The 12,748-nt window shown below is 37.8% G+C and overlaps 1 protein-coding gene across 2 annotated transcripts in view; it reads right to left on the bottom strand.

Annotated features, from left to right (window-relative positions):
• Positions 1–443: 443 nt before the first annotated feature.
• SENP6 (SUMO specific peptidase 6) overlaps positions 444–12,748 on the bottom strand; it is an 82,244-nt gene continuing 69,939 nt past the window's right edge. For both annotated transcript variants that reach the window (XM_033002733.2, XM_033002732.2), the window contains 6 exons: positions 11,507–11,940; positions 8,464–8,567; positions 6,338–6,426; positions 3,986–4,054; positions 3,749–3,899; positions 444–984 (listed from right to left, as the gene is read on the bottom strand). In XM_033002733.2, the coding sequence (XP_032858624.2) occupies positions 775–984; positions 3,749–3,899; positions 3,986–4,054; positions 6,338–6,426; positions 8,464–8,567; positions 11,507–11,940 (1,057 nt within the window). In that variant the 3' untranslated portion in view covers positions 444–774. The remainder of the gene's footprint in view (positions 985–3,748; positions 3,900–3,985; positions 4,055–6,337; positions 6,427–8,463; positions 8,568–11,506; positions 11,941–12,748) is intronic.

The following is a 12,748-nucleotide window of genomic DNA, read 5'->3' on the forward strand; positions in this document are numbered from 1 at the left end:
CACCTGTACAACACTTGGGATCCACAAAATATGATTTAATAGTATCACTCAAGATCACTTCATTGAAACCACTTTTATAATACTGTTTGAATAGTCATCTCTGGTCAAAGAGCATTCTCCCCCTTTCCCTAGCCCATCCCACTAAAGCAAGGGTAGAATTCTAATTGCGATGCGTATCTTTTAAAACCCCAAATCGGAAGCAGTCCTATAACTATTACACTGCCTACACTTAGATACTGGGAGGATGGGAATCACCCTCTCTGAGGCCATGGTACACTGAGACACTTACCCATATTATTGTTTGTAGCGCAAGCAGAATAATCTTGTAAAGGGCAACTAAATAGGGTCAAATTAGGAATTAATTATCTCACTACCAAATCATTCCCTATATGTTACTTAAGCCTGTAACATTACAACTTTACTGAAAAAGAAAAAGTTAACCATTTTATCCTATAAATATTTTCTTTATTTGCTTTATGTTTAGAAGTTGCTATTTAAGTTCTATTAACAGAAATACATAACAAAAGCTCCCTAACAAGTGGAAAAAAAGTAATTACAAATGCTGAAAAAATTGGCCTCATTAACATATGTACAGACTTGCTTACTTAATACATATCTTTGTGGGAATTAAATCATTTTATGACACACATTTATACAGGCATTAAACATTCCCAAGTAACTTTGAGCAGAGAATATGCCAAATCTTTATTCTGGGCAGACAAAAATGTATATTTCAGTTTTGATTGTGGTGCTAACATGCAACAGATACAACATTCAGTCTGAGCTGCTGTTGAGAAGTTGTTCTGTTTTTTCCTGCAAAGATCTTTCCATTGAACTTGGCTCCTTTTGTCCCTTCTTTTCCTTGTTCTGCTGTTCCTGCAGCTTCAGGATTATTTTTCGTATTTCTTCTCTTTTGGTTTTCATTCTTGGGCGTGGAAACCAGTCTGTTAAGTTCATTGGTAGCTCAAAACTCAGAATGGGATTCTGAAAAAAAAGTCATTTGGATATTACAGTATGGAGTTATTACCTAAAAGACTGGAGAGAATTGTAGTGGGGAAACGTACACTCTTTCCCACTATCCCACTATGATTCCACCATCATCGAACAAAATTTCTACAATTCATGTGTTTTGTATGTGTACACTTAAGGTCAAAATCAATCAAGCTTCAGTATGTTACAGAGCAACATTCATACAGATCACAGTTTTGGTTGTAAGAACACCCAAATATTCTACTCAGTTTGCTACATCTTTTAGACAAAGCATTTGACTACATAAATTGTTGCGTAACTGACTGTGTAAAATTGTTCTAATTAAAAAAAGAGAGAGAAAATTATTGTAATGATACAGCACTTTTGTTTCTGTTTGTTTGTTGGGGTTGGTTTTGGCTGGGGTTTCTTTGTTTGTTTTTTGTGGGTGTTTTTTTTTTTGTTTTCTTGTTTGTTTGTTTGTTTTAAAAAGGATGACCAGCATCACAAACTAGAGCAAATTAGGAATCTGTTGCTAAATACTCCTGGTATTATAAATACCTTTAGGACCACAAGCAACTGGGAAAGCCAGTTTTGCATTTCACACTAAAAAAACAGGGCCTGTGAAAAGCCCCTGGCTACCACCAGCCCTTTTTACACTTACATTCTGTTTTCTTGCTAGAGGTCACTCATCCACCAAATTAAGAAAATGATTATTATGATACATTATCTACGCCGCTTCTGTGACACTGTGCAAGTTTCACCCTAACCAAACAACAGCTTGTGGAATAGTATTTTCTCTCAAAGACAATTTGTGTATTCTAGTACACATCATTAACAGGGTTATTTAAGAGTAAATTACATGCATCCACTGAGCTAATACTAGCAAAGCTACTTGGGGAAAAAAAACAGTCACATTCTGCACAGGAACATGTCAGTGCCTGATGTTGCACCAGCAATATGACTCCACATCCAAACAGAACATCAACTAGATTATATGACAATGCCCGCCCCCCCCCCCCCCCCCCCCCCCCGCCGTGTTGAACTGACTTTGCCGATGAAGCTAATTAACACCCGCAGGAAGCAAGCTCCAGAAGAACGACACAGAGTGATGCAAAAAAACCACGGGCAAAATCTGAGCAGGTTTTCCATCGTTTCAATTATGAACTCGCCCCCCCCCCCCCCCCCCCGCTCCTCTCCCCCCACCCCCAGCCGCGGGCGGCCCCAGGGCGCCCCCTGGCGGCGGGACCCCGCCCCCGGCAGCCCGGCCAACCCGCCCCCCCCCCCCAAAAAAACCGCCGGAGGGAAAAATGGGGGCCAGGCCTGTGGCAGGCCAGAGCCCCCCCCCGCGGGCCCAAGGCCTGGCTCAGCAGGCACGGGTGTTGAGGGAGAGCTGATAAAGTGCCTGCCGTGATAGCTGACAGGTATGCTCCTCGTGGCGCTACCTGCCCTGTCAAACGAGTCTTGGTTTTAAAAACCACCCATCGTGATTTTAACCCTTATTATTAAAAAGAAGATACTTTAAATAAATCCACTGCGAACAAAAAGATGTGCCTCAATAGTCCACAAACATTCAATCAAGCACGCCTCCCGACATACTCCCCATTCAGTTGGTACAGCTGCTAAAAACAGTGAGACCTTGCACAATTTTTCAAATACACTAGCAGCTGAAATTATTAGTTCAGTAACTGTAAGACCAAGTGCCATACAGCCAGTGCAGGTTTTCCTTTCCCACTAGTGTTACTTCTGAGAATACCCTGTGATTTGCTCTGACACATCTACGTGCCATCCCTATTCCCTGGCAGGCAAAGCTGCTGCACACTGCAAAGCCAGGCAGGACCAGGGATTCAGCCTGATGTCATTCAACAAACAATTTGCAAGAAGAGAGGGGCTAAGATGATTAAAACTTGATTGCTCCTCATATTCCCTGTCTACAAAACAAGAGGCACTCAAGGATGGCTCTAAGCGCTCAAGGACTCAATGGTAAAGCAAAGCTTTTGTCTTCCACTTGCACGACTGCACCCTGCTAAAGCCCTGCTGCTCTCTTACGAAGTATGAAGGAGGGGGAGGGTGGAGGAATGAAAGAGAATCCACCCGTTTTCTCAGGAAAGGTTAGCTACGGGAGAATTTAGGCACAGTGCTCTAAAGTACTATGGACTGTAAACAGAGTCAGTCTCCCATGCAGGCAACATCTCACTTGACCATCATTTCTCCTCCCAACCCAGACCTGAAGGTGCTAATGCCTCTACTTGTGAAAGGAGTTGTCACTTGAAGACCAAGACAGTTAAGTGAGTAAGATTTGAACTGATTTTTTTCAATGGTATCAACACCTGGCATTTAGCTGTAATGCTTCCACTTACATATTTTAATGCAAGTTAAAAAAACCTAGCTGTATTGTATTAATTTTCTTAGGGAAAAAAGAACAAGCTTTTTCATACCGTATCTTTAGAATTTGAACTCAAATTTGAACTCTGTTTCTTACTGGATAATTTTAAAGGGTATACAATACAAAAACACAAAGGAAGACTCTAAATACATTTTCTTAACGTTCTCTCAGAAACTTCCATGGCTTCTAATTTCTGATACTTATGTGCAACTAAGAATAATTAGTTTATTTTCCAAAAAGAATTATGTACATTGATGTGTAGTTTATAATGTATAACCTAATCAAGAGGTACAAGGGCTACACTAGAGAGCCTTTTATTATTGCAATAATTTTAATAGCTCATATTTGATTGCTGCAGGAGACCCAAAAAACAGGTACACAAACAGCTATACATACCTCGAAAAAGCTCTCCACATACTGTAGTATGTACACTCCACAGTCACTGAAGTTGTTCTGTTGTGGCACTTTAGGGTTGGAACCTTTCATGACTTCTTTGGAAAAGCTTCTTTTGTTGCCTTTCCTGACTTCCCATTCCACCTCTAAATATCTACGAGAAAAGACCATGAAAATTCAAACTTCTGTTTTCTTGCAGAATTTTGCAAAAAAATCCCAAACCCCAGATATGAAACTTACTCCCTTAGTGTTTTCACAACATTTGACCGGGAGGGGCCTCTCAATGAGTCCATAAGCAAAATGCAGGGCCTGAGAGAGAACAAAGTTTTTAAGTACACGGTATTTTATAGCAGTTTGAAAAAAAACAATGTTAAACAGCTACCTAGCTAGGAAATAATTTGTGGGGTGACCTTGAACAAAACTAGACCAACACTATGAAGTTCTGCCAGCACTGCTGCAACCCCCTAACTGGGATAACTAAATGCAAAGTTATCTTTAGATTTGACCATACAGTAAGTATTCAGAATACACTTAGAAAAATACAGTACTGTCAGACTGAAAGCGTTTTTTACAGGCAAAATCTAGTTGCTTAAAAGCCCCTCAGGCACCTAGTGCTCTTTTAGATGCACAAGGTATCTGGGAGACTGTCAGAGACTCTGAAGTAAGGCACAGAACCCATAAACACCCTTCTGGAGTAGCAGCTGGAAAACAGATGGGACAGTCCACAGCACCTGAGAGGACACTAGGCATGCATCTCCAAGAAGTGATCCCAACCAATGCATCTGAAATCTACCTGAGAGTTACCCACAAAACATACTCTGACAGACTTTAATTAAAACCTAGCCGTAAACCAACATTTTCTAGAGAATCAAGTCTGCTTGAACATTCTCTTGCACACTACAGATGCCTACATCCTATCACTTGAGTTGGAGGATACTACCTTTGCAATAGCTGTAAACATAGCAATCATATCAGCTGCCTCATATGCAACAGCTGGATTCATAAAATCAAAGCTACCTCGTACCAGACTCAGCATTAGATGTAAGATGTGTTTTGAGGGATATATAAGATGCAAATTACTTTTTACAAAGCTCTGTTTTCTCTTTTCTAACAATAACCCACATGCATTCAGACAAGATGTCCTTTATAGACACTGCAAACTAGTAAATTCAGATAAAATATCTCATTGCATTTATAAATTATTTTACAGGTATGTCATTTTTTAGGCATAAGCATATAATCACTTGAATAATGCTTGCTTTTACTTGCACTTGTTTTAATTTTTGATGAAAGAGAGTTATTATTGATACAGGCAAGGCTCTTTAAAAATGCACAATCTGGTACTTGCAGGGGTAGGAGGGGAAAATTAAGCAAAAGCTTTTCAAGCTTTCTTTTTCATATAGAAATTATTTAAAAATATGCTAATAGTATTCAAGTGCCCTTAATGGCTTTTGATACTTAAGTGTCAAAGATCTTATGAAATTTCATGTTTGGATAAAAATAATGTCTGTTGGAAAGTATTATATACAGATAATCCATCATCAGAATGGGACAACTTTAGCCAAGATACCATCAGAAGCTCATAAATATGCTTAAAACTCACAACACAGACACATTTTTACCCCTTCATGGAAACATATTAAGAGCAGTTCATACACATTCCGTAACCTGTATAAATATATAATTTTATCCTGCACCGTAAGAATGTATTGTGAAAGCCTCTACCTTTCTAATAGCCATTACATTCATGAAGAAGGGAATACAAAAATGGATAAATAAATTGTGAAAGAATACAAGGGAATTGTGAAAAAATACAAACAAAATTGTGAAGACAGCAATACTAGTAACAATATTTCTAGATTTGGAATCATGCATTTCTGTCACACCAAAATGCAAGCAACTGCAGTCAATGATTATTAATAAATAATACCTGGGTTTCAGACATCAAAAATAAATGGTAAGAGTTTTAAAATCCAAAACGGGTTAAAAAAATAAACAAACTAAAAAAAATACTTAGTATTGTGGAACATTCTCATTAGAGGAAAAAGAATAACGCTAAGAACAGAGAGAAAAAAAATAACACTAAGAACAGAGAGAGACAATCAAGAGAAACAGCTAGAACGCATTTAAGTAAGAAATGGGGGCAAATAAAATTATTCCCATCTTCCTGTACAAATTTGAGTGGTGACAAAGGTTTTCTTTAGTATTAATTTAATTATTTTAAAGACTTTTTTTTTTTTTTTTAAAACACAGAAGAGTAGTTTTAAATATGGTTTTGCACCTTCTTTTTATAGGAATCAAAGTGCAAGGTATCAAAGAACAGCCTTATTTGAAGAAACAATCTTCAGTTGCCTGAAGCAACACACAGTCTTAACAGAAATCCAGAAAGCTATTATTTCACTCATAGTTTCATTAATTAAATCTTTTGCTCACTGAAGATGACGATACTACAAAGTATAAAACTCTCTCAAACACTAACAACATGATGATTAAAGTGTTTGAAGACTGATGTATGACCATTTACCATAATTACTCACTTTTGAATTTCATAAACTTTTGAGAAATGTCCATTTTTACTGTTTTAATACTTACTGTTTGCAGATGGTAGGCTTCAGGTGCCATTGTCCCATTTCTGAACTACAGTTATCATCTACAAGGCCACCATCATCACTACTGTCTTCCTACAGAAGCAACATGTTTACAGGTGTTTAAAAGCTAATATTGTTTTTCAAACAGATGCAAAAGAAATTATCGCAATACTTACCATTTTTATTCAAGAACAGTAACATAAATTTAATAAAGAAGTGGTAGCTTTAATCTGAAACTATTCATTGTTTGTAAAGTTCACGTTACCAACTTTTAGTCACACAGTTTCTCAATTCCATGCTGGAATAACAGAGCGAACAGTGCTATTTATTGAATGACCACTGAAACTAGAAGAAAGCTGCAAGTGACATTTTCAAAGTGTTGCTGGCTTAGAAGAGATGCATCTCCAGTATTTGGTTATAACCCAAATTATCAGTAATTTCCCTTGCTAATGATTACTAGAAACTTGCTTGGTGGTTCCACGTATGTTATCTTCTAGATGAAGTGAGACAAAATCTGCAATGAACTCAGAAGTATAATTTGATCTTTGCTCCAGAATGCACCAACTTGGTTCTTACGGCAAGAGAAATTAAACCTCCATATTATATATCTCAGGTTGCAAAACCAGTCACGCCACAAACCTGGGAATATCCTTTGACTTTCTGATTTCAATATTGACTGCTATGAAGAATACGGAAGTCTACGGAACCACTAATTCTTGTATTTAAAAGTAACCCAGTGATCCATGGTTTCTTACCTGTTTTACCCTTACTACCACAAAACATTGAGTTATACGAAAGAGGTGCTTTCCAAAAATGGGAACCCCCACATCAGCACGATTTGGGAAATTTTTGGTGAGAAATACGTACACTTCGCTAACATGCAGGACCTTATGACTGAAATCCTCACGCTATGACATGAAGATGTTTATCATATTAGAAATTACTGCCTAGTTCCTAACACCCTTGTTTCTGTTGCAGCCTCAACTCCATTTTTGGCAGATGTGAAGGTGCAATGAAAGAACTCAGCATCTTTTCCACCTCTCAAGGAACACAGCTGGCCATGTGCTTTCTTCCCTGCCTTCATGACACGTGCTTCAGATTAGAAACACTCTACTACTTATTCTCTATCTTCAGAGAGCTCTAACTGCTACAAAATAGACAGAAAGGGACTTCGGTCATGCAAGAATCACAGAATATTTGGGCAAATGGCATGACAGGAGAGGTGGGTTGAGTCTGTATGAAAATGTTTAGGTTTCAACATAAACTGGAGCTTTTATAGGTGTACACACATATACATACTATTTGGAAGTCATTACAAATAGCTGCAGACTTTGAAAAATAATTCTTTGTTCTAGACTCAAAGGTGAAAAACTGGGTAATTCCTAGACTGTATATTTGATAGCCTCCAATTCTTTATTTTGGGCAGCTTGGAGTCAGACACCTGGAACATGAACAGGAAGGCCAGTTAAGAAGAGTAAATGTGTAACTCCTAGCCTGCTCACATTGAACTTACACTCTAGAAACAACAGGGCTATGGAACAATGCCCTCATACTCAATAGTGAATCAGTAGAGGATGTTTTAATGATCAGTCTTTCCACAGCTCTAAAATCTAAATATCTTCCAATCTGAACAAGAACACTACCTGATATTAAATCAGTGTTGTTTAAATTTGATTAGGAGAAGCACCAATGAAACAAAACAGAAGTAGCACCTACTTATAAATGTGTCTCTATGTCCAGGAAACTGCAGCTGAAAGAAGAGTAACTCATTCTTGGGTCTGGTAGATAAACACGGGGGTGGGGAGATGAAAGACAATAATGTGTTGCTTTTCAGAGTTTCCACTAAAATAATTGTGTAATATTGTAATGGTGCAAAAGACTCACAAAATTAAATGCAGGATCAACTAGAGCAGTTTCCTATTAAACAGTTTAATGAAAGAACGTATAGTCCTCTCCTGTCAAGCTAATTTGCAAATTTTTGTAGGTAACCAGTGCTTTGGATCTGACACTTGTAAAGACAACTAGCTTTAGACAATGCACATTTACAATGTATATACAGTTCTTAAGCTGCCCATTCAACATACAACACAACAGTTCATATTTCCCAAATAAAATTGCTAAATTCTTTACCTGGTTATCTTGGTCTTCAGAAAAATCTATAAGCTCATCTTCATTTAGTTTACTGCCATCAGCTGAGTCTTCACTATAGTTTAGCCTGATTTTGTGCAATCCATCTGTATCAATCACAGATAGTAGTATTATTTAAACAATAAATATTATGGCATTTTTGAAGACCAAACTAATTTTAAATACCTCAGATTCACTCAGGATTGCTCAGAATATCTGTGATACAGCAGATAATATATTTTATTCATGCATATGAACAAAAATTAAATCTTTCTTCTAAGTAACACAGCAGAAACTGCTCCTTATTCTGCGAAACACCTAAAAAAAATTCTAAGAGACCTAGACTAAAATCCCACCATGAAATTACCCTGTAGTTCCAGGAAGCCTTTACAACAGTATAAACTGGTACTGCTACCAAAAGGAGCAGTCTCATTTGGTCCCTAATGTAACTGCTTATTCCCATCCCTAGCTGGTTCCTTCCATAACACCAAATACATCCACACACAGTGGACCAGACTGAGAAAGTCAGTCACAAGCTTATTATTTTGTAACTGGAATCAGTTCCTTGGTCAGATTTGCTGTGCAATTGTATGAAGACTTGTGCTAGTAAAAGGGAAAAGGCAGTGTGGGAACATGCTGCTAGTGAGGGTAGAATGCAGGACCAGCTCTCCTGGGAGTAGCAGCTTAGGAATATTTGTGAATCTTTACTGCTTGCTACATAAAAAGAGTATCTGTAAATTCACTCCCTATACCTTCTACATATTTAGTCACTTGGGAAACAGCATCAGAAGAAATAAAGAATAACAAATGTTACAGCGATACCTGTGAAAGAAGCAGATACAGACAGCTACAGGCTCACTATACTACCATGCAAGACTTCAGAACAGATTTTGAGGGCAAAATAATAAAATATGTGGGAGTAAGTGAAAAATTAATAAATCATGCCAACAAAACCTGAAATCTACATAAGCAAATCTTTCCTAGAAGGCGGATATACAATAATCTAAAGAATCACAAAAAAAGCGTTGGTTATGGTGTCACTGGAGGACATATTAAAGAAAACCAGGATTTCTATAAGAACAGTAAATAGGGCAATGAACTACCTAATGGAAAAAAACAGAGAAGACCTGCATTTGAAAATACTCCAACAGAGGAGCTTAAGTAACATTTTGGAAAAAGGTTACCAGTAGAGTACCAAAGGGACAAACTTGGGAATTAGTCTTACTCACTATCTTTGAGGAAACCTTAGCACAAGAAGTAGGCCACATACTAATGTGACTTATTCATGACAGATTCCTAAAAAATAAAAATTGGTATCAAGAAGAATCACATCTCACACAAGAATTGAGCAATAAAAAGGGGATTAGTCAAGTAATAAAAAAGTATATATCTTGGATGATTTCTTCAAAGTTATTTAGGTATCAACTCCTACTGATTTACAAGCCCAACACCAGGATTTAGTTTGAGATCAAGACATTTAAGCTTAGGTTCCCATGTACAGTAGGCATCTAGGGTCTCACAATGCTAAGTGGAGACAATAATCAGAGCAGAGAGCTACTCGACTGAACAGCTACTCTGTGTCTGCTTTAGGGTGAGGAGGTCTCTTGGTTTCATTCACTACACTATCAAAGAGCCACCTGATGTGTTTTGAGATATCCTAGGATATCCAGGACATACGTATAGATTTGGCAGAGACAAGACACCCTTCCAGGGCAACAACTGAAAACTGGGCAGAAAATCCAGGTCCACATCCCCAGTTGAATCTCACCCTTAAACCAGGACTGTGACCCATAAGAATGTCTGCATTAATGAAAGGGTGCATCGTCTAAAATAGCTGAGCAAGAGACTCTGAGTGTTTTAGTCAGCAACAGAATGACCATCAGCCACCAACACAATGCAGCCATTAAAAATGAAGAAATGTAATCCTAGCAAAAATTGCATAAAGTGCATTCCAACTCATTACAGACAAGTAACAGTAGCAGCATCCGACACCTGAGACCGTATCATACAGCAGCAACATCACAAGCAGCAACAAACACACATAAAATGAAAAATCAATTCAGACAAGAGCAGATGTACATACACCCCGACCCCCGCCAACACCTAGAAGTGGCAATGTTATCACAAATGAATACATTTAAGACTAGAAAGTAGGTGAGTGTTTATACCCACAAAGATATTAAAAGTTGTAATGACCTGCAGTATACAGAGTAGACCATACGACTGAAAATCTTTTCAAAGTTTATAGTATAAACTACGCAATTACTTACTGTGCAAATTAAGTCAGTAGGAATACTATCGGTGACTAAAGTAAAAGTTTCTGCATGACCAGATGTTTTGTACTCTATGCCTCAAAGGGATCCAAACCTTGCAGTGAAAACAATCTTTTCCTAATTCCTTCATCTGCCTTTAAAAGTATGTCAGCTCCTTTTGTTCACTTTGCTACAAACGCTGTTGCAGATCACTGAAATCAGCCTCCACAGCAGCGATGCATGGAGAAAGCCTCTCTAAACATGACATGGACATCGTGTGAGAGATTCTTTTTTTTTTTTTTTTTTTTAAATTATTTTCTTCTTAGTCTTTTTACTTACCTCCTAGCAGGACATTAAAGAACTTAATGGTGTTGAAGCAAAACCTCAAATGCTAGAAGATGTTGGAATTAAGGCTGCTCACAGAATCTTAATTCAGTTTCCCCATGTACACACATTATAAGGATCCACGGTCAACTACTATTCTTTCCTTAATAATCCCAGTCTTATGTGATGCAAAGCGATATCTACAAAATGATTTTGTGTGAAAAAGGGTCACACAACTGAATAATTAATCTGATTTAGGAAGACAATGCTGTATCTCCAGCCCTTTACCATGAGCCAACAGCCACAACATTTTATATGCAATGGCTATAAATTACTTACATTGCAAGCACAAAAACTTCAACCACATGCTAAACTTTCAAAGTATGATGTTTAGACAATTGCAAAAGTAGAAACAGATGTGAAATATCTGAATTTTTCATTAAAATGTGCATATTTTTACAATTACATACCCATAGATTGGCTAGCAGCTGTGAATTCACCCTGTATACCATTTTCATCCAGAGTCCTATGGTCTAGTTTATGGCATGCTGATTCCACAGTGTTAGGTTCTTCCATATCACTGTCTATTTGATTTAGTTTTTTGAAAGCACTTTTTCCCCTACAAGGACTTCTCATACAACATGAAGACTCGCTGTCCTCTGTTTCAGTGTTTGGGTCAATTAAAGCTGTATTATACTTTTTGGTCAATGACTTCTTTGCCGTGGACTTTGAAGGCGAGTTTTGTGCATCTAACTCATTTGGCAAAGGAGATGGTGTGTTGCTCTCTCCATCCGAAGACGAAGATTTTATCTGTGTTGTAGCATTCTCATGATAGTGGGGATTTGGTTCATATTTGGGTTTTTCTAAACCAGGAAAACAGATGACAGCCAAAAACCAGTGGGCACTGCAAAGAAAAGAATACATTAAAAAACAGAAATTACATTAATGCTCACAGTTAAACCTGAAGTTGGTTTAAAAAACAGAACAAAACACTGAGTGTGCATGTGCACACACACAGAAAACCAAATCTTGTCCCCCACAGTTATCAAATATGGATTATAACAGCTATTCACTCTTCTGAGCTGGTTTTACTCAAGCCTTCACAGTGTTCTCTAAAGGTATGATCACTCAGTGCAAGTATTCACCAAATTCATTAATATGATGCAGTTAGTTGAAAGCAGGTGCTGTCTAAACGAGCTGAAATTTGCTCATACTTTATATATTCTTTTCCTTCTTTGAATTAAAGCTATTTTTTTAACATTTTCTTTATCACTACATGAATTAGAGATTGTAGAGTTCATGTTTTATGGCACTATAAAGTTTTCTCGTAGTTCAGCACTAGCAACACAAGTAGTCAGATCTAATGGTATAGGCTGAATTGCTCGTATTCTTCTGCCTAGGAGATCTTCCTATTGTATATGACACTTCACATTTTTAAAGAAATCTTGTCAACAGTGAATTAAGAAAGGGGAGAAAAGAGTGTTTGCAATGCTATCACCACAGCTCTGCTGTCCTCCCTACCCTTCACAGAGCTGATAGTCTAGCCTTTTCAGGATCAAAAATAGTTATATCCCCCAACATAAAATAGGAGAGAAGTTTGCCCCCAGTTTCCTCCTTATCTCTTTCTTTGCCTCTTCGGACTTCACTGACCTGCCACTCAGAAATGGAGCAGTGGCAAACTCAGGGATTGAGGCATTGCAAGTAGATACTGA

This window comes from Tyto alba, unplaced genomic scaffold, assembly GCF_018691265.1.
Source record: "Tyto alba isolate M040663 unplaced genomic scaffold, T.alba_DEE_v4.0 Super-Scaffold_40, whole genome shotgun sequence".
Classification (NCBI taxonomy): Eukaryota; Metazoa; Chordata; class Aves; order Strigiformes; family Tytonidae; genus Tyto; species Tyto alba.